General features: G+C 41.7%; 1 protein-coding gene across 7 annotated transcripts in view; it reads right to left on the reverse strand.

The window, feature by feature from the left end:
* Positions 1-27,740, reverse strand: part of enox2 (ecto-NOX disulfide-thiol exchanger 2) — a 154,095-nt gene that overhangs the window by 105,436 nt on the left and 20,919 nt on the right. For 3 of the 7 annotated variants that reach the window (XM_068592438.1, XM_068592429.1, XM_068592446.1), the window contains one exon: positions 15,549-15,630. The exons of 2 other annotated variants lie outside the window; for them this stretch is intronic. In XM_068592438.1, the coding sequence (XP_068448539.1) occupies positions 15,549-15,582 (34 nt within the window). In that variant the 5' untranslated portion in view covers positions 15,583-15,630. Of the gene's footprint in view, positions 1-2,633; positions 2,671-6,711; positions 7,012-15,548; positions 15,631-27,740 lie in introns of those variants that run through there. 2 more of the 7 variants (XM_068592462.1, XM_068592471.1) reach the window with 2 other exon arrangements.

Here is a 27,740-nt window from a genome sequence, read left to right on the forward strand (position 1 = left end):
TTCATATTGAAGGGGTCCTGCAGCCCCCGCTGGACTACAATTTATTATTATTCTTTTATATAAATATATTTTTTTTTAAAACTTGCAGCGCTACAAGTAAACCAATTACACTCAGTTGGATTCCGATGGAAACGAAGGTACAGAGTGGTTTACTACTTCAGTCCACGAGGAGCGGAGATCACTTCCATCGCAGATACAGAATCACATGCAAAGAATCCAGCCTGAGTCCATCCAGCTAAGGCGTCATTCTTGTCTTGAAAGTGTGACGAAAGGTTAAAAAAAAGAAGCTTTTCTACAACAAATTGTGCAACTTTGTCCTGAAGTGACTGAGTTTTTAACGTATGATTGCTGTCCCTGATTTAACTCACCACTGCCGTGACACAGAGCACGACAGTTGACACAAACGCAGACCTCAACTGGCATGCCAAAGACCCAAAATAGACAGAGTTGTAATTTAAAAAGAACCCAACTGAAAACTACTCCCTCGTCAAAATGATGCACTGGTTTTGTATCATTCCCCCATAAATGCTGACCATCCATTCCTCCAGAAACCACACTAACATTGGGAAGTAAGATGTGCTGAGCACAAAAAAGCCTTGCATTTATCCAGCAGTGGGGGTCTGACTTCAGCCAGGCTCAGGGCTGTAAACATGCAAGTACAGGGCTTCCTTTGAGCTCCAACGCCAAACCTTTCAGAGCACTTCCAATGACATTTCAGATAAAGCTTCCTTTTTTTTCCTCTCTCCAGCGCTACTGAAGCTTCTGCACAGTGGGGATCTGTAAGTGTGAGTCTGTTCATGTAAACTGGGAAGAAATACCCCCCAAACAAAAATCACCACCACCACCACAAAAAAAAAAGAAAAAAGTTTGTTGGCAGATGGAAAATTCCTGAGTTCCCCCAAATTTTCCCACAACGGGCCGCGTTATCACGGAAACATGGTTTGGAAAAGGATCTAAAACGTCTTGCAGAACAATTCTACTAAATAAACTGCGTTATACTGCGTCACTGAGAGGCAGTTGCTCCGAGAACACAGGAAGCATACAGACTGCTACTCTATTAATAATGCATTCTGGGTAATGTTCTGTCCATCCATTCTGGTACTATTTTGTTTTCGTGCTACTTCCCCCTCCCCCCCTGCAGCCCTTCCTTCTTCCCAAAGTAAGAGCCATATAAATGGGCCCTCAGTCTCTATTACAGTAGATTGATGGCTGCTTTCCAGACAGGGAATCTCTATGGACACCCCTGTTCTCCGGTCCAAACCACTGAACCACGGTGTCAGCTTTCTCCACTATCTCTATGGGGGAAATGTTCAACATATCAGCGTGTGGAAGAGAACAGATTCCGACAGAGAGGGTCAACTTCTCCACAGCCATATATTCAGAGCAGCAATGGCGTAATAAATGTCACATAACTTCCTGCAACAAATGTAGGTTACTCACAATCAAATCTTCAATATTTGCAATGCAGATTCTTGTGATATTTAAAAGAAGAAACCCACATAACGCAACAACACAACTCCTGAAAGTTGGCTCTAATGGCTCAATCTATCACCCAGTGCTGAAGCAAAACATGTATTGTAATACAATCTCTGAAGCAGCAGGGAACAAGTAACTTCAGATGTACTGTAGTAGTGTCCCACATCCCCCTGGTGATCTATCACGGCACGTGTTGTGCTACTTTCACTTGCTTTGTCTCAGCACAGCTGTAAGGAGAGAAAGCTGTCCTCTTCCATTCCTCAGCACACTGAAGTCGATCTACCTTAAAGCTGTAAGGTTGAGTCAAATCATGTAATAGTTGATTGAAAAGAAAATTAATCAGCAGCTGCTTTGATAGTCGGTAGTTTAAGTAATTTTTCAAACAACAACACCAAACATTTGATCGTTCTAGGTTCTTAAATGTGAGAATTTGCTGCTTTTCTCTGTCTTACATCAGAGCAAATTTAATATTTTTTGCTTTTGGACTGTTTGTCGAAGCAAAAAAAGAAATTTGATGTTGCCACATTATGTTTTAGGACTCTGTTCACCTGGTTAAAAAGTAGTTATGTATATTTAAGTAACAGTTTAGATCGATTCCGAGCTAAAGAAAGACAATAAACAAGTCAAAAGAGTTTGAAAAGGATGGTAATTGACTAGTTTAAAAGAGCTTAACTCATTAAGCACGAAGAAACTGGTGTTTACATTTGAAGTAATTTGACATTGTGTGTGCATGCTCGCCCGAGCAAGCGAGAGTGAGAGAGATAAACGGCTGCTTACGAACATTAAGCAGGAAACTATTTATTTTCTGTAAAAAGGATACATTGAAAATAGTCAGCAAGCATCAAATGTAGATTACATGCCACCCATGTGTGTTTTGCAACTCACGTGGGACTGCAGATTACACACAACGTCAAGACACACGTAGAGGACTGAAGTTTTCATTATATATTTTTGAGAGTCGATCTGAAAAAAATGCGGAAAAGTTGTACAGCAACTCCCCGACGAAAAGCATAATCCAGCTGCTTCAAAGTGCTTCTCTCCATTCTCCCCTGCTCAAAAGAAACCGTCAGCAGGGTTTAACTCCGACGCCACAATCCCGTCTCACATACGCACAGCACATATATAACAGCGTATGCAGAATAAGGCTGATGGCTCACTTCATTTTTCATGAAGCTCCTGAACACACTGTTGCAGAGTCCTTAGCTCCAATTTCAAGGTTCCCTGCGTGGTTGCTTATCGAGAAAGTGATTCGAAATGAAGAGCTCTGTCAGTGATATGGTAAAAGTCCCAGAGTCGGTTGCCTTCAGACTGCCAAGCTTTGCTACTCAATACCAGATGGCAGGTTGAACTGCTGCCGCTGCCAACACCGCTAATCCTCACAGGGATCTTCACACGAGCTAATATACTTTTCTTCTGCTCAGAACAACATTTTAGCCTGACTTTAAACACGGCTGCTGCTCTTCAAAAGCTTCACAATCAGACCGAGTCGAATGTATCTGGAGGGCTCAGACAAGTGAGCATTAGACACAGGAATAAACAATGATCATTAACCCACATTAGCCTGCCACCGAGATTTAGGATGAGGGGTGAGGCAATGAAACGATCATTATTACACCAGCGGTTTTTAAACGTCAGCTCAGCAGATGGCGCGCTGGAGAGTTGGCCCCATGTAAAGGGCGACATCTTGAAAAGAAGACGTGTGTGAAGAAGCATTGACACAGTTATCCAATTAGGAGCTTTGCAAAAAAAAAAAAGTTTGTTATGATTGGAAGTTGTTTTGCAATGAAGGGTTGGGGTGAACAAGTGTCGTTTCCACTGTGTAGATCACTGAGGGCGTTCTCCTTTTTTTTCCGAAGTCACAGTAGAAAACCAGCACACAAAGACAGGTTGCAGCTAAACCAGTACAGAAACAAGACTCTAGTCCGCACATACTAGTTATTGATTCAGTCCCCATAACTTGATCTTTCTCTTTTGACATGTGCCACAGTGATATACTTTACCATCAATGCTGGTAAACAGAAAAACATCATAAACCAAACTATAAAACTACATCAAGTAGGAGAAAAACTAAAGAATTGTATTTTGAATTATTGCAGAAAATAAGCTCTGTGAAAAACACAAGTTTAAAGTACTAATAAGTTTTGTTGCACAAGATACTCTTCACAAAAGAGTTCACTTATGTATTTTTCTTTCAGGGTGACCACACTCAAATTGAGTAGAAAACTGACATGAAGATTTAAACAAACTACACCATGCTTGCATGAACGCGAGTATTGCCATCGAGGCTACGAATGAGACTTGACGAGGACGTTTTGTTGTTTTATTCAGCTACTCGTTAGCAACGACCTTATTAATACACGATTAAAGCTTCACCATTTCCAAGAGGGCCTTTTCCTCGTGTGATTTTTTGTATCGTAGAACAAAATGTTTAAGTCTCTTACGCTGGTGTTAATGCAGACATTATTTGAGACATTGAAATCAAAAACCCATTCCAGAAAAAACATTGCCTTTGAGAGGAGGGAAACCAAAGTGCAAAAATGCAAACTCATTTCAGGGTCTAAGGACATATTGCTGCAGTTCTCATTGTAGTGACAGCAATGGCTCTGTACTCTGGGACATCTGGGGACATTCTTTCATAGGAAAGCATTGACATCCATTTAGTGCACTTTGATATATGCACACACAAAGCCAACATGTGGCAAGTCGTCTATTCGAAAGCGATGTCGATGCATAAGGAACGCAGCTGGACACCAAATGTCCTCAAGGTTTCACAGTCTACAAACAAAGCATCACTGAACAGAAGCATTTCTTTGGACTGTTTTTGACGAATTAGGGAATATTAGATGAAAACAATATCTAAAATTATTGGACTATCTTCAGAATAACTTCAGACAAAAGCACAACTTGGTACCAGACAGTCGTCACTGTAACAAAGACAAATAAATGATCTGGTCTGCATTCACTTGGCACATTATTTCATCCTGGTCCTGAATAACTTCCAATTTATTTGAATAATCACTGCTGGTGAGCGAACACATATTACTTTCAGCTTTGAGAATGATGCTCACTTCCAACTTAATAGGCACTATTACTATAGGCACATTATTATGATAATTTCTGTCCAGCAGGTTTACAGTCGCAATTCAGCCTTTGTCAGGACAGCAATTTATGATTTTAAAGTCCGAAGACAAACTGTAAGCATCCTGTATGGGGCTGAACTCTAAAAGCAAGCGGTGCGGTCTCCGGTGATAATAAACAGTGATAATAAATTCCCCCCTTCTCACAAATACCTTTCCACTTGGGCTTATTAGGAGGAACTGGTTTTAAATAAATCTCATATATGTCGGTCATGTAGGACTCATGTTTATTCTCTGTTTTTCACTTTTTTCTTTTGTTTTTTGTCCCTTTTGTCTTTCTATTCCATGACAGCTACCGTCATGAGAAGCCCACTTAGTAACCACAAATTGTCATGCAACAGCCAATTAAAATCTGAGTTTGCCAAAGCTGCCAAATCTCCCAGTATCGTACAGTAGTCTGCTCTGTATTAAGTCTTAACTTGTTCTGCACCAGTATCATCCTATGACAAAGAGAACGGAAATAGTTAAGCTGCTTCTCAAGCACTCTATGTGCAACCTTTAAATCTCTTCTCTTTGACAGATCCAAGCAAAGTGCCCCAACTCAACCTCCCTCCCCCCCATCGCACCATTAAGGGCCATCTAAGAATGCCTTGCCAATTGATCAGAGAGGACTAGTGCACTATGGAGGTAAATGGCCGTCACAAGGCCTGATGGACCTTTTCTCTCCCAGTGGTCATCGAGAGCCCCCCCCCCCTTCACTCAATTTGATTCAAAGCATGTTTGTGCCTCTGGGTGGGAAGGGAATAGAGGAGACGGGAACTGATCCGTTCTGTCTGCGCAAGATAAACAACAGTGTGGCAGAGTAAGGAGAAATGTCCAATCAGAGCGGGACAAGAAACACATTTTCATCCTCTGCTCAAAAGGCACAGTCATGATGTCATTTGTGTCCTTAACTATGTATGTTTTCAGACTACATGCTGAGCGTTATTAATCACCCACTGTGAAGTTATATTAAATTATGGGACTGGAGAACTTTTAGTTTAACAGTGAACTGCATTGCAACATTAATCAGTTCTCACTTTGAGCAGACAACTGCAGTCTGCTTCTAAAATGTAAAAAAACACACACAAAAAAACACATGAAAAGGACCTGAATGTTTGGTAAAGTTCTGACGCGTGAGGTGAGGGATAAGCAGGCAAACTGGATGCAGTGGATGTTTTTTTGTGACTCACTGCGATGACAAACGGCAAATTAATGCCATGAGACTAATCTTTGACAAGTCATTGCCTTTATGAGCTGAAAGGAAAGTAGCAATTAGGCTACGAAGACATAAACAACAGAGAAGCTCTGGGACATCAGAGGTAAATTTGCCATGACTATAAACAGAGGAGGCTGGTGATCAGAGTGCCAGAATAAAGCAGAGTAAGCAGGTTAATGTGGGAGTTCAAACAGCATCCTCCTCGCCTGATTAGACGCATGAGCACAGAGAAGATGTCCCATTTAAAGCCAGCTTCTTGTGTGCTGACACGGACATCTTAACAGCTGGACGTCGCTGCAAAGGAACCAAACAACTTCTATCTAGACGGCCTATATCCACCACCACGCTCCATTATGATGCCAGATTATCATACACAAAAGCGGATTGAATGGCGTGAGAAAATATATAATTGCATTTCAATTGCAGTTCATCCGGAGTCTGCATGGACAGAAGCCATCCTGAAAAACTTCATCCACGAACGGCAGCAGAAGGCGAGTGTCAGTCAAGAGATTGTATTGTACGGATAAGCAAGTGGGAGGAAAACGCGTGCAGGGAATTATTGTTGATCGTCTGTCACCACAAAGCTCACCAGCACACATCACAAGTGAGCTGAGGCGCACGAAAGAAAGAAGAAGAAGAAAAAAAAAAGAAACCCCTGCCACACCGGAGAGCGGCAGCACGGCGCTCCTCTTGCGGTCTCAACAGCCGATAATTACGGACTAAACCCAGCGAGAAGCCCCTCGGCTGGCTGGAGGAACTCGCGTCCGACAAGCGCGAGATGAGCAATAACAAAAACGTGCCACATAGCGTCCGGCGATGGACCTAATAAATTAACAATAACACAAAAACACCTCTGCTGCCAACACGAAGACCGTATGCATCAAACTTGAAAACGCGTACCTGTGTACTGCAAGAGAAACATTGTCCACAGAAGGCGAGCTGCGAATCCTGCCGGTCGTCTGCTGTAGGACGATGTGTACGAAGTATAAATCCTTGAATGGAGACGGTTGGGGTTGGAGGAGGGGGGGGGCTTGTCCCTCGGTCAGACCCGCTCTGCTCGGCAGACCGGACTGCAATGAGAGCAGCCAGTCGAAGCGGGACCTTTTTAGCGACGGCGGGCGAGCCCGCCCTCGCGACGTGCCCGGTTCGCGGCTGGAGCAGAACGGCGGTTCGCTTCGGTTAGGCGACGCGGCGCGCGGGCGGGCGGGCGAACTCTCCGGGCTGTATCGGTGGGCGATATTATACAGTCACTGTCAAAAAAAAAACAAAAAAAAAACTGCTCGTATTCTTCGTCAGTCTGCTGTGAAGGCGAGCTCGAGCACTGGAGGACTGACAAGAGAGGAGGACGTCGTTTTCAGAGAGAGAGCCGCAGCCAAGCTTCCCCTACGGCGAGTCCCTCTCAGCGAACAGGAGGAATCACTCAACACGCTGCCCACTCCTGAGCTGCATGCCAAATAAACGAGGATGTTTTGCTTTTTTCATTTGTTTGGTTAGCTCAAGTTTCTGGTAAGATTTTTAGGACATTTTCTGAGGTGCAGCCAAAACATACATCCCCCATTAAAGCAAGGTTATTTGTCCAAAACTTTGAAGAGTTGGTGCTTTTTGAGGAGGGTGTCATTCTGGAGCCTGCCAGTTGGAGGAGGAGGAGACAAAGACATTATCAGTTCAATATTTCAGTCCAATGCTTAGCAGGCAGACAGTGATGAGAGGCATTCCCGTCATCCCCGAGGCTCAGGATACACTCTGTGTTGTTGTTGTTTTTGTCCATAAGTTCTTGCAAGTGATTGAGGTATTTATTAAAATAAGTAGGATTCCAATCATCTCGAGGAAGCTGCAGGCTATGAACGCCCGTAATAGTAAAGACTGTGTGACATAAATTACAAGTATCTGTTTGCCGATGTGGAACTGGGACATTCAAATCAGGTTTCTACATTGGATCACAGTATAGCCATTCTGATTTTTTTTTTTAAATTAAAAAAAAAACACTACATCCAACTAAATATGCATCTAATCTTTGGCTCCCACTGTCAAAAATAAATAGGTTTAAAAAAAACAGTAGAGGCTTCTTGGGATGCAAATACAGTCTTGTTTTGATCAACAAAGCCAGAAGATTAATTACTCATGGAAAACAGCAGAACAAACACCATTATGCTTCCATAATTAGACGCAAGCTGTAAAGTCATGAAAAAAAAGTGGATGAAAATGATATCTTTTTTGTGTTGCTGCGGTGGTCAGCTGAGCCGTTCATTACTGATGGCATGAACTCCCTTCGGTCTGGTTCACACTGGCTTCTGGAGGAGACGCTGACATCACCAGGTTCAATGTTCATGTTCAGTCCAACTTCTAATGTTAACAGCCTGTCAAACAGGTTTATCATTCATTAAAGTTTAAATATACACACTGTCCTCATTTTGGGAACATTTAACCTGATACTTTAAGGATTTTTGGTTTCTTGTACAGTATTAGGAGCATGAGCAGGTCAGGATAATATATATATATATATATATATATATATATATATATATATATATATATATATATATATATATATATATATATATATATATATATTATTTGTATAAGATACACTTTGCTTTTCCCACTTTGCAGTTAATCCTACATAAATGAGCTTTATGTTAGTTTTTTGTTACCGACCATGAAAATGTTGCTGGTTTTGTCGACACCTTGTAAGTCTGTGAGTCTGTGTGTCATCATAGCAAAATGTGCTCATGAGTCAAGTCTAAGTTGATTATCCCACAAGGGGAAAATGTAGTTACAAACACATTCTTTATAAAAAAAAAATAAAAAAAACACTCACAAAATACAACAATGTGGACAAATCACAAGGACAAAAGATGCAAAAGAGAGAAGAAGACTGCAAAATAAACAGCTGAATGCATGAAGGGCTTTGGTGCCTAACAGATGCAATGACACTCCTATAGAAAAGAGTAATCACTGTGGTGTACGCATACAATTTTGCATAGATTGAAAACATGTGCAGAAGTTGTTGGACAGGATGAGAAATTGCATCTACTTTTAGTTGAAAGCCCAACACAGGAGTCAAATGTTTCATTTGATTTCCCACGAGGTAAGTTTTATTCCGTTCAATAGCCATCAGTTTGGGGTTGGGCGTCGACTCTAAAATAAATGATCATGTCATTGGTCTTTCGACACGTGCAGATGAAGAACCGGCCCGTGACCTAGTTCCTATCCATCCAGGAGGCTTACTGCAACAGAATCATGTTTTACAATGTGTCTGTTCTGGTGTTCGCTTTGACAGCTCTTTGTGTGAAGACTATAGAAGAGGGGAGACGGATCACACCCTTGAGATGAATTGGTTGACGAGTTAGAAGAGACATTAAAAAAAAAATCTAGAAAAATCCATCCAGTGACATTCATGTCACGACTAAAATCAAAAAAAAGTTTCTCCCCATAGAATATGGTTCCAGAAGGACCCTCGACATGATGATCCAGGTAGTTCAACAGGGTTCAGGTCTTGGTCTCCTGATCGGGCCACACATATCTGATGTCTGGCGAGGTGTACCTAATAACTGGCCACCGACTGTATGAAGCATCAAAGAAGAGCTGCATTCAGACATGCTATTAAATAGAAACACACGTCCATATACAGTATAACAGACTAAATTGAGGTTGCGTAGTTCAGGTCAAAAGGCCTCAGGCACGTTCAGGAAAAAATCTGTAGGATCAAATTAGTATTTTCTCCTCGGCCCAACCAATAAGTTGGTTTCCACTGCCATCATACAATCATTTCAAAAAGGTAAATAAAAGGGTTTACCAAAGGCCAGAATGTTGCCCTCAATTTCCAGTCCACAGTGAAGTCAGGAGAACACTATTCCACAAACACGGTGTTGGAAAGATCCAAAGTGCAGTTAGGAGAGTGACGCAGATGTTGACATATGAGTAGTCTACACATGTGTCTTTCATCCTTTGTCAGCAAATACTGTCAGTGCGGAGGCTGACTGATTAGAGAAATAAACCAGGTTTCTTCTTCGGAAAAACAAAAAGTGTTTACACAATACGCACCGTTGTTTCCAGGATGTAAAAAACGCATGTTTACAGTCAGACACTGTTGAAGGATGATTTGGAGATACATATCACGGGGTTCAAACATTTTTACCAATTTATTTTTAAGACTTTTCCATAACTTGTCCTTGCCTTTGAGGCAAGTTTTATTGTGACCCGAGACTCTCTGAAACGGTGTGTGTATCCACAGAAGAAAAGGAATAAAAGGCTGGAGTCTACGTACTACGTACCGCCAAGTGAAGCAACTGACCTGGCCGGACATTAGAGACTTTATCGGAACCATATACTCGACTATAACAGGTATTTATGAAGCAAAGCTAGATCACTTTTCCAAAACTCATTCGTCCATGAGAATATTAAAAGCAGGAAATTGATATTTTCAAATTTTATGACGTTTCCAGGTTTTAGTATTGTTGATCATTCAAACTCATACGTAAAGATCAACTGTGAAAAGTAAACTTAAAATTATACCAACGAACCAACTTCTCTCCGCAGGTCAAACTAAACTAGAATCCAAAACAACTTTGAAAGATCATCTTTTTCCTATTCTGACTAAAGTATTTGCATTTACAGACTTATTGGTTCAGTTATAGTTGTTGCACACGTTTTCTACAAATCCCACACTTAAAAAAGCAGACTGGCCTGAAGACAAATTGTAACTATCTTTAGGCAACAAAATCAACCCCCCAAATATATTATTCATGCTGTTACAATGACGATTCTTGGAAAGACTTCAGAAACATGACACAATAATACGTGGACCTGTCTCCCACTCACATTTGGACTGCAGCCTAGCCTTTGAAACATATTGGATGGACAAGCATATTATTCCCTGCTGCACATGCACTGTGAAGTGGGATGGTTTAAATAAATAAAATAAATGTGCACGCATCAAGGTCAAATTTGAGAGACACATCAGCAGCTACAAACACAGTATTATGAGCCAGGAGTTACGTATCTATCGTCTATGTGAAGGGATGTAAAATAAGTGATAGCTGGCTTTTTCCTCCTCACTGTCCACCAGAATGGAGGAGAAATAAACAGATTTTGTCCCAGGCAGAATTCAATTACCCCTGTCAGCCAGTAGTAATGAGTAACAGCCAGTGCATGCTCTCATTCAATTTCAGTGTCCCTCGGGAATTATGTTTTTCTGATGTCTTGATTTTTTCCCCTCTTTTTATTAACAATGGTGTTCTTTCTGTGGTCTGTTTAGTGTAGCAAAACATCCAAATCAAACACTAATTTGACTCTGTGCCCCAGCAGATTAAAGCGTTCTTGGTTTGCTTTTATGGTTTGTCTGAGAATATGTGTGTATGGTGACATTAGAGGCATCTTTATTCAAATAAAGTGCCAGACTTAAAAGCGAGGGGAAATAAGTAAGTTTCCACATCTCTTTAAAAAAATAAAAATGTATAAAATAAAACAGGTAAAAGCATGTGACACGACTTCACTGGAGGTGAACGTGCTCCATAAATCATGAACTCATGTCAGTCAAATGGTCTTCAAATATTAATGCAGAAACGTATGGAACAGACAACCCTGCTAAATATGATCTCATGCTCATCAATATTTCCCTTTTGACAAAACCACATTCATGACTGTTGGTACTGTTGGTCTCCATCGAGTAACTTGCCAGTCAGTGCCGTTTTCAGGTGGTTTGAGTGTGCCGTGCCGTATCAACATGCCCTTTCCAATCAAACAAAAAGGATTCAGGTAGCAGCTGCACGAGCCCTTCAGAGAGGGAAGGAGGATGATCTTTAAAAGAAGATTCTGCTCAGCAGAAATCTGTGTAAAAAGGGAGTACTGTGGTATTTTTGGTGTCGACCTTTTGAGCCACAAACTCATTCATGAGCTCAAAATGGAAATTAACTTGACAGAAATGTGTCTTGACGATGAGGGATACCTCTGTTTTTTGGCTTCTCGCTAGTTATCTTTAACCTCTATCTTCCTTAATCCGTCCCTTTTTAATTACCTATCCCTTTTCTCCTCCTTATACCTCACATTTCTGGCCCCTGACTGATTGTTAGCAGATGATCATCTGGACAGGAAAGGTTAAGGTGACTTGTCTCACCTCATTAGGTGGGCTTTACAGTGTCCCAGTTCACGTACTGGTGTGTTCCTGCGAGACGCCATAAAAAGTGACTGGGGCCAGAGTGTTTTGAGATGCAGAACCATGTTTGCCGTAGTTTCCATGTGTGAGGAGAGGTGGGAGTTACTGTACAGTTGGCGCCTTTGTGACGACAGCATCTGTCCTGGAAACCGGATTAGGCTAAATCCAAAAAGAGGCCAGGACTACGACTGGAGATTTTTTCCTCCAGCATGAATATTTATGGAAATGAGTCTCAAACAGAGCACAAAACTGTTAACCCCTCTGCTCTGCTCAAATGTTGTCAACAGCACTCGCTGCCCGGCCTTAATTCACGGCCAGGGAATCACTTGACTCAACCGCCGCTCGTGCATTGCCACCGATACAGCCACAAAAAGAGGTGATCGCAAATCGCGTTCGTTTGTTCGACAATGGCACGGCGCGGCATTCAAGTGCTGCATGTCCTCCGATACGAGCAAAAGCAGCAGTTCGCGAGCGGGCAGGGCGCTGACGTCTTGGCAGCCGTGTTGTGCAGCATGCTTTTGCAATTCTGGAACCGAACGTCACACAGGCTCAGACTTAGCTGCCCCCCAAGTCAACATGCACACAAAGACCGTCCTGTAGACGGACTTCCAGCTCCCACCAAGAGGTCAACAAAAAAGGCGAAAGAATGTGGGATGAGGAGACTTTGGAGACCCAAAAGTAAAAACTGGATTGCTTGCGAGTTTTAAAAAACAACCCTTTCACATGTGAAAAGACCATTTATTTTTCCGCATATCTTTCCGTTCTTGTACTAAACTACATGCCGACCTACACCTGCAGATTTAAGAGCAGCCGTAAATCCTAAGAGTGCGAGAGCCTTGTTATAAAACTAGTAAATGTCAAATGCGCTGTATTTTCTGGCCAAGTATTAGTCATCTCTCTTCTGATGACTGTAATCGTGAAATATGTCATCATTCTGAATAGAAGATGAACAGAGACTGTAAATGTGGGTCAAAGAAGACGCCAAAAACAGCCACTGTGGAATATCGTGTCGTCTTCAATACGGCAAAGACATTTTAGTCGATTCTGAAAAGTAAAGGAGTCTCTTTCATACGACGGGCTCCCTTTTGTAACAGTCATGTGCCTTTCTCCAAATAATGGAAAATAACTGTACTTTTTGCACAGAACGAGTTGCTGATACCAGCTGGGACATTTTGTGAAATTAAAGCTTTCTTCCAGAAAAACATGAATGCAACAGTCTCTGAATTCTCACCAGCCAAGTAGTAATTTAATCACATTTCATCAAAGGACTATTCCGTACATACTGATACTATCCATCGCTCAACATGACAGAAACCATATCTCGCTTAAAAGGACTGTCATCACTGTTATTTCATGCTACGAAGCAAAAAATGTTTCATTCTCGACATGAGAAGGAGAATAAAAACATTAGCTTACGAGGAATGTCGCCACATCAAACCTTGAACCCAGAACCACGTCTTTTAGCAAAGCGTTGGCTGAATGCATTATTACATCCCTCCTTGTTGCAGACGGTCGTGCAGCGGGGGTTGGTGTGCACAGAATTTGATTAGTTCATCTAATCCGGCGTGCACTGCGGAGACTAAGCCGAATGATTGATCAACGGTGGTGTCTTTCCTTTTTGTTCATTTAAACTCACAAAATTAGCTTTGAATAGGAAAGTAGATGTGAATAGACTTTGGCCGCGTCTCGGTGTTTAATTAATGAAGAGTCCGACAGAAAACTTGACATCTTCATTGCCTCATAAACTGAATAGAAACACCTTTAAAACTGCCCACCATCACTGGACTGGAGGACATCGCTGGATAATTGAACCCACTTGGGGCGAATATACTGAATATAATATTGTATAAAATGCTGCTGTGTGAAAGGGTGAAGACGGAGAGACGATGCAACGGAGGGAGCAGACCAGACGAGCAGGAGGGAGGGGAGGAAGGCCAAGTATCAGACAGAGCATTCATTATCACCTGACTGACCTGCATATTGCGCTGTGTGAGAGTAATGGGAAAGGACACACTCATCGGCCAAAGCCCAGCACGAGAGGCGCTTTTCATTCCCCCTCTCTTTCCTCTCTCTTAGGCAATCTGTCAGTTTCTTACTTGGTTCAATTTCTTTCCCCGAACAATGTACTGTGGGGTCCCGTTGTTTTTTTGAAAATGCAATGGCGGCTCAAAGACATATTAAAGCCGTGCCTAAGGCAAGGAATATTAACTAAGTGTGTTTCTCTGAACATGATTATGGAGCATTTAATTGTCCATTCAACAAATACGAGCCATCTTTTTTATTTTTGTATTGTGCACTTGTCGTGTCAGTTACATGCAGTGGCGGGTAAAAAGGCAAAATAATGCAGAGGAACTGCCCAACTGGACATATGATAACAAGACTGCAGAAGAAGTGGCTCTGTGAGGCTGGACACAGAGGTGCTTTCAGCCTGAAGCTAACACGCTGACGTCAAGCAGGAGGGATGTTTACTGTGTTCGCCATCTGACATTGGTGCGTTACCATGCTTACATTAGCGAGTTCGCACATACCACGAAGCACAGCTGAGGCTGACGGGGATGTCAGTAGTTTTGCCATTTACCGAAATATTGGAAAAATGCTACTTTTGACATGATGATGGTGCCATGGTCAGATCACAATTCACACAACATTTGAATGAAAAGCCATTCGAAAACGTCAGGGGATCACCAAAGTCCGTTGGATTCATCCTTTGGGAACCAGGAAAGTACAGAAATTCAGTGCAAACCCATTTAGCAGTTGTTAAGCTGTTTGAGTCTAAACCAAAGTGGCGGAGTCACCGACATCTGAGGTACATGTTATTTAACATAAGGGTTTGAAATGCACCTGCAACACTTTTTAGTATCGGTATTGCAAAAGAGAAGTGGGTGCACTCAATGAATGAATGCACAACCATGTCAGAGGTTTAGTTTCTTTAGTATCTATTAATTTTACCTGAAACAATCGAAGAACAAATTTGAGCTTGAGAGAAAAAAACCTGCAACAGTACATCCTGGATTTATGACACCTCCCAATCTGGTTTCCACAGCTTCTGTAAATGTTGGATTGAGTAGATTATGAGGATAACTGTGTGCAAGTAGAGAAATCTCGACTCGAGCTACCTGTTCCCAGTTGTCTGTTATTTGGATAAAAATATATTTGAAATGGCTGTGATCTAATAGCATCATCGAGGTTCAGAAATAAAATGAGCTTTGTAACAATGTGTGTGTGTGTGTGTGTGTGTGTGTGTGTGTGTGTGTGTGTGTGTGTGTGTGTGTGTGTGTGTGTGTCACACTGCTTCCCATGTCAGAGTCCTGTGTGAATCACATGCATGCGTTTGAATGAGATTAACACTTTGAATCAGAAGCTTTGACAATAATAACCAAGGGGATGAGGCAGATTTGGTTTTTGGAAGAGAAAAAGAAAAAAAAAGCAAACTGAAAATGGAAGAAAAAAAAAATACAAATAAAGGACTATACTTCAAATCCAGGAAGGAGAAAGGCCGGTTCAGAGGTTGAGGCAACTACAAACACAAAGAGCTTCTGAGATACAAAATAAGACCTTTAGAAGGTGCATTCAGGCCTCTTACCGGTGACTCGGCTTGATCTGTAGTCTTTGTACATGCTAGAGATGCTGCGTTGTGTGTGATCTCAGCTTCTCTGTTCTTGTATCTGTATTGGGGAAAACAACAAGGGTAACAAAAGGTCTGATCTGTTGCTATTTCTTCTGTTCCATCACAACCCAAATTTTTCCCCGTGAAGTCATTCAAGGACGCCGACTGAGACTGGTTAAGAGGGGCCCAAATAAAAGCAGCTTTGTCTTGAATAGAGAGAGAGAAGACAAACGGAGGAGAATATAATTCATCCGCTTCTCCAAGAGGCACGACCTCCCTGCTTTGTGGAGCAGAAGCTCATCCGAGCCAAATAGGGCTCTGAGGCGCGGGAGGGTCCCATTGACTGCGCTATTAACACTCAAACTGGGTGGATCAGCATAGAGGAAATACAAAACGCTGCCAGAAGGATGCACAGAGAATTCTGTAATGCATTTCATTCCACTGAGAAGGGCTCGAGGGTGCCGTGATGACCACAGTAATTGGCTTTCTCCAGCTATGATAATCTGCATCAGTCATGCCATGCCAACACACTCTCAGGCCACTGAGAAGGTCACAGTGCTCCTCTCTGCTGACTGCAGCCTCTGAATTCCTATCGAGAGAACGCACCAGAGGGACCTTTTTCTGCATTCTGCAGGTTTTTTAAACTTCAGGTTAGAGGCTTGCCTAATTGTGCATTCTACTTTTTAGTGGACTTTTTTTTTTTTTTTGTACCGATGCTTTTGCATCCGATTTGTAATTTAATTAACTTTTACTAAAAACCAGACAACACATAATTAGACATCATCCGATAGGGTTTAAACAATAACCTGACAAGCACAAAATTGGCCAAATGAATCAATTAGTGATCATTGTTGAAGGAATTTATTGAGGGAAAAATGTCACACACAGCTGAGACTCTGGTTTCAGCTGCTCGAAAGTTTTGTTTTGAGTCACTGTTAATGTAATATTTGGACAAATAAGTAACTGGAACACTCCACCATTGGCTCAGAAGAATGATGATAGGCATTATTCACCATTTTTTGAACCCATATGGACCGACATAATGAAAATAATCATCGTCCAATGCAATACATATTACACAAAACATGCACACACACACGCATACGCACACACAATATCTCATGTCACAGCTTTAGTGCATCAGTTGTGTTATTCTCTACCTCACGTCATGATGATAAGATTTGCATCGCTTCCTGACGCGCATGTGCATTTATGCTGCACATGAGGCACAATGACATCTTGATGCCGTGTTTGTGAGCGCCTCTGCATGCAAGTCTCTGCAACCGGTTCTTTCAAACACTTTTAAAACAGATGAGCCGCTAACACAGTTCTTTCAGGCATTTCTATCATCCACTGAAGCATGTTGGAATTGATAAACCAAATAACTGTCAATCATTTGTATGTGTTGTTTTTTCTTACTGATTCATTCAGCAGAAATGTTTGTGCCACTATGCTGATAAAAACACAATCTGGGTGATAATATGTTTCAACAAAGTCTTTCATTTGCAAAGTAGTAGTAAAGTTAATGGACATAATTCATAAGCGTCAGGACCGGACATTAGTGCGTGTGCTTGTTGCTGTTATGCTGCAGCTTGTTAGCAGTCTGGGCAGTTAGGTTAGATGTAAAGAAAAGGAAGAAGACAGGAAAGGTAAAACATCCTCCAATCATATTTTGATGTTGTTTGGGGTTATATGTGGTGACGATACAATATCATCTCAATGCAAGTTTTAAAAACAAAGTCCCAGTGATTAACTCAACAATTTGCATCAGATTAGCATTCAGATTAGCATACTTACGTGATGCATTTGAAGTCTGTCTAAACTCAGGTTCAAAGCCCTCATACCCCCGTGAGTGCTGCAACAGAGCTGTTTATCACAAACACTGTCTGTTGTGGTGAACACAGACAACACAACTAAAGTATAGTTTTCAAAACTTTCAAAAAAAGAGGTCAAAACTCTTCCAAAACTGTGTCTGTACTGTAGTTAATCGAATGTGTTACTAAAACATTCTTATCAACCCTGCTGACCTCTAGTGACCTTCAGTAGAGACAATCTGATAACACTAGATTAACCGCGGCATCCCAGCATACAGCAGGGGGATGTTTATGAGTGAATGCACAATTGTTTCCCTCTTTTTCCACATGGTTTTAATAGAGGCAACAATGCAGACGGGAATACAAGTAAGTTTGAGGGATGGGGGAAAGAGAACATGATTAAAAGACCGGCTTGTGTTTAGATAAGGGCTCTCGAAGTATGAATATCTTCAGAAAGGACGATGAGGAAACAAAACAACAACACTATTCCCATCGCTAAACCCCCTTTAAACACATCTGAGCCCATTTTCAACAGTTTTGCAGTGTTTTTTTTCCGACATAATGACCTGTGAGGAAAAACAGCGAACAGAGCATCGAAATCTCTGATTAAAAAAAATTGTTTTTTTTTTACCAAGAAATCCAAAAAACCTAACTGAGCAGACATTTACATATTAACTTAATCTGTTTAGAGACATGCAGTAAAGCTAATGACTTACTGTATTGTCACTCTATTGTCTACATTTCTACTGTAGTGGACTTACGATAAATAGTAAACAGGAAAGCAGGATGAATGATAAAAGTATGTGCCCTTGTAGCACCGAGAGCCACTGAAGCTGCTGAAAATGTGAGACATTCACCACATTAACGCCCACCACAAAGAGAAATCGAGGCCAAACGAGAGAATGCTCCTCCTCACTCCTGCTGTGAGCAGAGAAAAATAGGCTACTTACTCACCAACACAATGACTTTAGCCTAAACTACAGAAGAATAATGGCAGTTATTTTAATTTGGGGAAATAAAATGATGGGGTGGGGTGCAAAGAAAATGAGTTTTTTAAGTCCTTTGTGGGCACAACAACAAATGGCATTCATCAATCTTAAGGCCCCCTCATTCCCGATCATATTTGTTATTACCAACATTTTTCATCTCCACACACTTACTTGTAAAGTACTTTTCTATAGTTAGGAAAAGCCTGAGTAGCAAACTTGAGGAAATGTGCACACTGATTACTACGAATGAAGCAGAGAAGCTGGGGAAGAGAGAGGTTTTACACTGGACTTTGAAATTACCATCTAAAATTGTGATTCAGATCCAGCGTGCTTATCAATATGCACCTCCAGCGTGAGCAGGAAAGCTGTGGAGACAGTATTCGAAACAGAGTTTTATGCAGACAAACTCGCTGGGGCCGTGGACGTTAGTAAAATGTACCACTCGATTTTCTTTGGGGGAGAAATGCAACTCGAATTGTTTGTCAAAATGAGAAAGAAGGTACAAACAATCAGCTCGGTGGCTAGTTAAGCTCAAGTGGCTTAAATTTATGTATAGATGGATGATTGATTGGTCTAATTTCTTTTTTAAAAAAATGCCTCAGCAGTGTTGCCTGCCCCGATTGTTATTGATGACTCTTCACGTTTAACTGGTAAATCAATACTCCATATGGGCAACAGTGTCCGTTTAACTGCTTCAAAATGCCATTAGATCTTCCTCGGGCGCCCCCTTCCTACAGATATGCATCATTCATTTAATGCAGCGTGTGCTGAGCATTGTGTAAATATGCGTTTACTTCATATGTATTTTCACTCACAGTTCAGTGCATTCGTCATCTTGACGAATGCACGAGGCCAGACACCCGTCTCTAGCAGGGATTAGAGGATCCCCTCAGTGAAGAGAGGATTATCCCAGTCAACTGCCCCCCCCCCCCCTTTGTGATGGAGAAGGAAGATACCCCATAATAGCCCCGATAGGTTCATTCATCTTTTGTTTCCACAGCAGGGAAACAGCAGCCTGGGAAGGCACAAACCAAATCGCCCTCCGTAACAATTCTCAGCGTTGGATTAATCATACAAGCTTCACAAGAACCGATCGGTACTTCGCAAGCAGCTCTCGTGTACCTTTTCTTTGCCGTTGCCGTACCTCAGCCTGCGAGCTTATCTCTGTGATGAAGCATCTCATCTCCCACACGGGGGCCACAAAAAGAAAGCTCGGAGGTTTTTACATTTGTCTGGGATCATTAAATTATGGTCACAACAGCAGGTCGGGAGGGGGGTTTGGGGAGCACAACTAAATGATTACTACAACGACATTTACTTGATTGCATGCGTCTCTAATTTACATTGTGTGATATTTTTTGTAAATTGTGATATTTTCAGATGATAATGGGTTTTCTTCTACTTCGGCCTGAGGGTTGAGTTGGGAAAGCATCTTTCACATTATGCTGTATGTGCCAACCAGCACTGCATACAAATAATATGTTTACCAACAAATTAATTATCCTCTGCATTGTCGACATCAGGCGATGTCAGGCAATGAGGTGTTCAGTGATGTTGTGCCACTAAAATATCAAATCATTAGTCTTGTTCTTCTAACGGTATTTACGAATAAACCAAGTTTTTAAGCAACAATTTGATTCGAAAAAAAAAAATCCATTCCACGAATTCCTCTAAAATATTTGTAAGGGTGCAAATAACATCCAAAAGGAACGTCAAACAGTTCAAACACTGTTGTGGTGTGAAACCGGCCAAGCATCTCACCATCCCACTCCCAGTTCTTGTTGACAACATGGGTCAACACACCTTGTGTGTCATTTTGCTGCTGCGAGCAAAGGGCTGCTGCATAACAGCAAAATGTGGTTTGATAGTCGTATCGTTTTGTTGCAAAGAACTCAGAGGAGAAAATTCTGTGGTGAAGCAGATTCAATGTGATGTCTTTTAAAGTGCACCTGAGAATAGGGCCGAAACCTTGTGGCACCGCATGTGCATTAATTGATTCAGTGACCAAAAAAACAAACTATATTCTGAGAGAAACTGCACAAGGATTTTCAGTCTTTACTCTCAAACAATGTACCCACTCAAGGTTGGTTTGCTTCATCATACCCAAGGACGTGAACAGAAACATAAAACTATGATAATGTTTCTTGAGTTACTAACCTGAAGGCGGAGCTTCTTTTCAAAGTATTGTTGCGGCAATTACACTGAGAGGTAATAAACTCGTTCTAGTGAAGAACACACACAAAAAAATTGTATCAAACACCGGTCGAGATACACATACTATGAAATGTAGATGTCTTGGTCGCAAATTATTTTATGATCAACCTTTTGTATTTCTGTTACCAGAGGGATGACAGTTGTCGGTTGTGACGCATGGGCGTGGAAATGAGGTGGCTTCCTTGGATGTAAGCGGGCTTCATGTTTGTTGTGATGTGCTTATTTCTGCAACTCTTCCTACAATCACAATTCTCTCCAGATAAATACAGTACAAGCAGCATACACTGGAAGTACAGCCTAAACCGCTCCCTCGCAGATGCAAACATGCATGTGGGCCACAACATTTGTGTGTTAATGAGCCCCCGCTGACATGTTGAAAAGGATTCCCGACACGAAGGAAGAGAGGGCAGCTATATGCGAGGCCACCGTTAGAAATAAATCTAAAGAACAAAACACACAGAAACACTCAAGCAGTCATCCGAGCCCCGTGGGTGCATTTCTAAAAGATATGGTAGGAGATCCGTTTTGTCATAAATGTTCAAAATTCTTTCATCCAGACAGATAACTGATCCAGAAATGAACGATTTTAAAAACTACAGATACTCACGATTCTGCAGCGAGTCGTAGAAGAACAGCGCAGCGGAGGAAGTAGAGAGCTATAAATCATCGGTATAGCATTTCTACCAGCTGATCAGTTGCTTGTAGTCTTATTGACCTTATACTATATTTTTAGCTTTGTACATTAGCGGGAGCAGAGCAGAGATGTTCACGGTTCTCCAGCAAGTAACAATCAAAGAGAAGGAAAGTGCATCTTCCATCGTTTAACTCTTAGGCTGACCAGGAAAACAGTTTTCCACAGTGTTAACCGACGTAGCCAGAGGACCAACACAGCACTATTTTAGTTAGCCAAATACAGGAAAGAAGCTTTTATCTGTGAGGGAAAGCAATACAATGTGTGCATTCACAAGAAGACAATTATTCATTCATTATTCATTTCAATCCCCATTATTCGAGTGGTCTCAAAAAACACAGTGAAAGTTATCAATCACAGTTTACCAGAGACAATGGGGATGCCGTCAAATGTCTTTTTCATCAGTTAACAGTCCAGTCCAATGAGAATACATTTACTTTAATGTTAGACAAAGCACCGCACGCTCATATTCGAGAAGTTTTGATAAGAAAACAACTTTAACGATTCATCATTCTTTAAAATAGTTGAAGATTTGTTTTCTTACGACAAATCACTGCAGCTGTACGCGCTATTTTCCATTACAACAACAACAACAACAACAACACTGATCCATTGGCATCCTGAATGTCTCAATAGTTCCTCTTATGACAGGGAGACCCTCTAGAGTCTGAGACAACGGCATGGACAATACAACTATTGTAGGTGTGACAAAATACAGGCAATAAAGAAACTAATATGCCTAGTCAAGGGGCTTTTTCGAATCTTGAACACAGTCTTGGTCTCAGAGCCACAAAAACTCTGTTAACTGACAGCCGCGGCGCTGGTTATGGGAATCAACCTTCCCAACTGAACCGTTTCACTGGAGGCAGTCTTGGGAGAGGCTTTCGCGGCGTAATTTACGAGTGGCCCGGGAGCCGACGGGTGTTGTTTAACAGCCGAAGACACGTGCTGTCTTTGCATTCATGGCCAACGAGGAGGTCGGGGGAAATCATTTCCGCACGCTCAGACGCGGTGAGCTGCTGCCCAGGATATCATTTAGTGGTGCCAAAAGGAATGAGTTTTACTTAAAAAGAGGAGATTTAATATGAGTGGGGAGAAGAACAGATCCGTCTCTTGCTGGGTTAAGTATGTTTTCTGTGTGGAAAAAAGAAGAACTGTCTGCCATTAGTTTATGGAGTTAATTAGGCAAAGTCTGACAAGGAGAGGAACTTAATGAGAGTATTAAAGAGTAAATGACTGATTACTAGACATGGCCATAAAGAGGAACAATGCTGTGTGGTTTTTAAGGTCTCTGCAATTATCGTCAGACTCCATCCTGTAACAGTCAAGGCTTTCATATCTTATCCATATAATCTGTACCTTTAATGGAGGCAATATCCTCAGAGGTTTGATTAGTGTACGGTAGTCTTTGTCACAATACATCCACAGTCTGAATACGTGCTGCTGGGAGAATGTGTCGCAGGGCATTGCTAGAAAAGAGCAGAGGTGTTGGATCCAACTGACCCTTGTTAAATAAAGGTTTAAAAAAGCAGTCTTGCATGAAAAGGGGTAGATGGGGCTCCTCTCTCCCTGTCACAAGCGCTTGAATCAGGGAAGGCCGGTAGGAGGGCAGGCGGTGAGTACAGAGGGGAAAGGATGAGACAGGGAGGCCAACTCTGCTGAGACAAGCAGACACCCACGTCTTCAACTCTGATGTCGCTCGGACCTCAAGATTTAATTTGCATCAACTCAGGAAAAGAAAAGACATGATAGGAAGTCAGCAAGGAAATAGAAAAGAAAATTGTCAACTGACTGAAACGTACTCGAGAGGAGAGTGTTGCCTTGTATTCCAACAAATGTGTGTGGAGGCTGTGAACCGACGACCACGGGCAGGAGAAATTATTCTGCACAACGGTACTTCAACACCTTTCTACGATATTGCCATGCCGTTAGCACTGTCAGACGTAGCTTGATTTACATTTAAGTAAGCTGAAATAGGTATGATCGTCTTTGTCCTAAATTACTGGTCATGCAATTAAAGCTGAGTGTGCAGCTGTCTTGCTTTTAACAGCTCTGCCTGCGCCAGCACATGGGCTGGGTGTGCGCTGCTCTGCAGCTTTTTCATACTCAATATACGAAATAAAAAGGGAGAACTAGAGCTGAAGGGATGAAAGATGCCCTTTGTTGAACGGTGCTTAAGTCTATGTGTTTTATGTTGCGAGGATCCACGGTTTGAAGGAACACAAATCTGGCCGTCACTCATTGTAATGATGAAATAATACCCGCTGCAATGTGCTCGTTGTGAATAGACGCTCTCACCAAGCCGCTCCGTGGTGTTCTCCCCGCGCTCGGACCAGAGTGCACAGCCTGATTGAAAAACAGATGAGCCTGCCTCTTAATGCAGGCTCCTCTCTTAATGGCTAATTATCATATCTCAACACCTTCGAAAAGAGGCATGGCACAATTAAATCATGAGCATAGCTCTGTTTTTACAATGCAGGATGAACTGTGGCCTTTTAAGGAAAGCCGCATGCTATCACAAGAAATTAACTGTGGCTGCATTTTCCAAGTATTTTACATTCATCGGCTGGTTATTTTGCCGATAAAACATTTGACGCAGTCTATTAAATGTCACTATAAGGGGAAAAACACCCATCAGTTCACGACTTAAGGTGTCAAATGTCTTGTTTTGTCTGACTAAAGGAACTCAATAGAGAGATGTACAAAAAGCAGCAAATCCAAACACTTTAGAAATTTGAACCAGCAAATATCGAAAAAAAATTGCATGACCCTCAAAGCAGGAGTCAGTAATCAAAAAGGATTTTTATTTTTTTTAATTTGTAAACTAATATTAACCTTCATTTAGCATTTTCCTTTAGAAATCAGTAGTAAAAAACCAAGAGTAACATAAAATGGCTAAAGTTATTCCAGCAGGCTGCAGAAATGTCTTATCTATTGAATCTTTCATGCTTCGCCCTACATTTTTCCGCTTACATAAGGATATTTCTCGAATGACTACAATGTAGTTTGACAACTGGATTCGGATGAGATCTGTCACAATGAGAATAAATTATAATGGAAGTGACGCACAACCTCACCACTAAATTGTGAGACGAGTCGTTTAAAGGCGGCTGCTTTGACAATAAAAGTCTGCTTCTTCACCATTTACTTTGCAGCAGTCACTCACCTCTTCACCAAATCTAGCCGTCTACCTCGAAGCAAAGTATAAATAATGAATGGTGGCGCGCAGTGAATACCAATTCCCTCACATTACCCGGCACCATCACCACGGCTGATTAAGCTACCTAAGGTCGTTGACATCATTGGTGGCAATGCGCCTGCAATCCTAACCAGTCAGATCAGAGTGCTGACACTGAGGTTAGCGGGGAGCCGAATGGACTGACAAGCAATCCTTACAGACCGACACAATGGGCCAGGTCGCTTGCCCTCCTGTCCGCGTGACGACAAGATGGAGGGAATTGCACACATATGGTGGTAGATTTTTGAACATCTGATCAAACTTGTTTCAACAAAACTGTGATCATTTAAATACCGCGTGTACCCACAGTAAATTTATTCAGAAAGGTTTCCTTGCTGGGAACTACTCGTACGAGGTGTTTGTTTGCTTGGACACAGATTTATTGATGGGCTGTTGGAATTTAACGCTTGAATCCAAAGCCCAACAACAGATTTAGCATTGCGCTCGCAAAAGTTAACTGACAGCTGATGGCAGGCAGACTTGCGGCTGAAAAACCTCGCAGCTAAACTAATTGGGTGGAGACGTACTGGGAAAGTGGCTGCATGTGTTCATGACAATGCACTCAACATCGTGCCTGCTGACTCTCCCGGACAGGGGAACTGAGGACGAGTTGCCCGTTTTGCGCTGGTCTTAAATGAATTTGACCTGTTTTATGCATCAGTATATCATTGTAGCTGGTTTGTTCGGCACTTCCACCACTTCACCCCTGTGTAAAGACACTAACCGTGTCAGTTAATGGTTGGATAACCATGATCTGTTAATGGTTAGGGACATTTTTCTTTTTTGCATTTCTTGCGCCTACATTACCCCAATGCAACTTGACATTGGAGGGTTGGCTGATGTAGCCTGGAACCACTACCCTCGACAATCTTTCTAACTCTACATCCCCATATTCCTTTAATTTTCAGACCTGTAGCCTTTAGCTCCAACCTATGTTGACTTAAGTGAACTTTCTTCACACACGCAACAGTACTCCTATTTACAATTGATGTGTTAAATCTGCGGTGCAATCAAAAACATGTGACTAAAGCTGTCACACTAAACTAAATGCATTAAAACCCACCACAGCTCCATATGGTGTCAAATAAGCTGCACTGGTTGTTTGACATCATGGCTCACAACGCAGAATGAAGCAGCCTATTGTCATTCCTCATGCTCGTGTTCATGATGCCCAAAGCGGTGCTGGATCAAACCATTATTGGCTGATTTTGTGCAGTTGGAAAAAAGCAATTAGATGTATCTATATGACTGGAGCTCATAATGAGAGCAGCTCCATTGTCCTGCAACCTGTTTCCTCCCATACTAAGCATGCTGACACTCACAAGACTGCTCATCTCTGTCTGGCCCAATTGACTGATGGATTTCCAAACTGTGCATCAGCTAAAGCTATTAAGTGGTCTGCTGGAGCAAAATGACTTTACAGTTCCCCAAGTGCAACATCAGGCTCAGCAATTCCTGCCTGCTATTGTCTAGGGCCACTGTGACAAAGTTAATTTCTTGCCAGACAAGCACAACCTCGTATGCCGACACACACAATAAATAAGAAAAAAAAAATAAAAAGAATCATTTCTCTATTTGCTTTTTGAAAAGATTTTGGTCACATGAGGTGACCCACGCCAAATGAGTTTCTCTTTTCAAGCTTCAACATTGGCGAAGAAATGGACCAATATTATGTTGGAAGCCACTGTGAAATACAATAACTAGCTATAATGTATTACCCGTTCACGATGTCAGAGTAAGGACTTAATACAAGGCCTGCACTATTCAGGAAAGTTTATCTCGGTCCAGAAAACAGTCTGTGTTGATAAAGATCTTTTTCTTATGGCCAAACACATTAAATTAACCATTCCTTGCCATCTATAAACCATGAAAATAGAACAAGCTTTCAGCTGAACAGCTGCATATTTTCTTGCATGAAGCTGTGGGGAAAATAATATGCACACTCTAGATAAATCCACTGTATTCACGGTGACAAACTGGATGGAGCGCACATCTCGAGGCACACCGTGTGATTCAAGTTTGCCTGCCAAGGTTTGCCTAACAAACAGCTGATTTCCGAGTCCTGAGCTCTGACTGTGGCTTCATCCGCCAAAGACTTGTTGAGGTGCAGTGCAGGTGCAATGCGGACGAAGGATATTGCAAAAAAAGAAGATCTGCTCAAGGAAGGCACTCTAAAAGTAAGCTCCTTGCAAATATAGAATAAAGAACGAAAAATCCTAGCCTGTCGATATAACTGGCTTTAAACAATCACGCAGTTTATCTGAGAGTAGACAGTGATTCAGTTATTTTTGTACATAATGGGCTGCAAAGTGTCAGTATGCACTGAACACAGGAATATTATCTAATCTGCGCACCGCCTATCGTCATCCCACTCGCCAATAACACAGTGTGTAGTGGTATATTCTATAGATTGTATGTACAGCGTAGTACACTGGCTGTCAGACTGCCAGAACACCTGACAGAGGAAAGGAAACTGGAGTCCTGTGTAAATATCTACAGCTCAGGTTTCTATTCATCAGCATTCAGCAGTTTATTTTACCACCACAGCACTAAACGGATGTATTGTACATAATCAAGCAATATTGTGGATAAATTGTACTCACGGTAAACGTGTTTATAGACTTTCATTGCCTTTGAGATTTACAGCAACAGTGAAAAGGTTCCCCATGTCTCATTAAATGAGAATATTCTGAGCGCTCTCCATATTTAGACGGTTTCATTTTGTGTTATAGAAAGCAGAGACCACGATGGGGAGCAGGATTGCAGTCCTGTTGGCTTTGCTAATTTTGTGTTACTGAAAAAAGCAGAAAGTGGGTGTAAATCACAGGTTGCATCAGGACACAATATCATAAAGATTCTTTGTACAATGATACTATATTTGCTGCTACCACAAAGTATGCTGCAATTTGATTCAATTTAACAGCATGGGATCAATATGAGACGGTATCATATGTACATTAAAAACAATCACGTATGTATATATCGACTCACAAAAAGAACATAAAACATGACTTGACAATTGGATCACTGGGCTCTTTCAGACATTTACATAAAATAGAATATATTCTTTTGAATGAAAAGACCTGCTGTTGAAGGTCTGGTCGCAGGTAAGAGCTTGTGAGCGGCCTAATAAAATCAGTCAACCTTAAGTGAACCTTTTACCCAGCAGGACCTGTAGCTATGTTACATGTGCACAATAATGTGACCATTAATCAGTTGACG

The sequence above is a fragment of the Clinocottus analis genome, unplaced genomic scaffold (genome assembly GCF_023055335.1).
Source record: "Clinocottus analis isolate CAN_PGR_092001 unplaced genomic scaffold, fCliAna1.0.p SCAF_10, whole genome shotgun sequence".
Lineage (NCBI taxonomy): Eukaryota > Metazoa > Chordata > Actinopteri > Perciformes > Cottidae > Clinocottus > Clinocottus analis.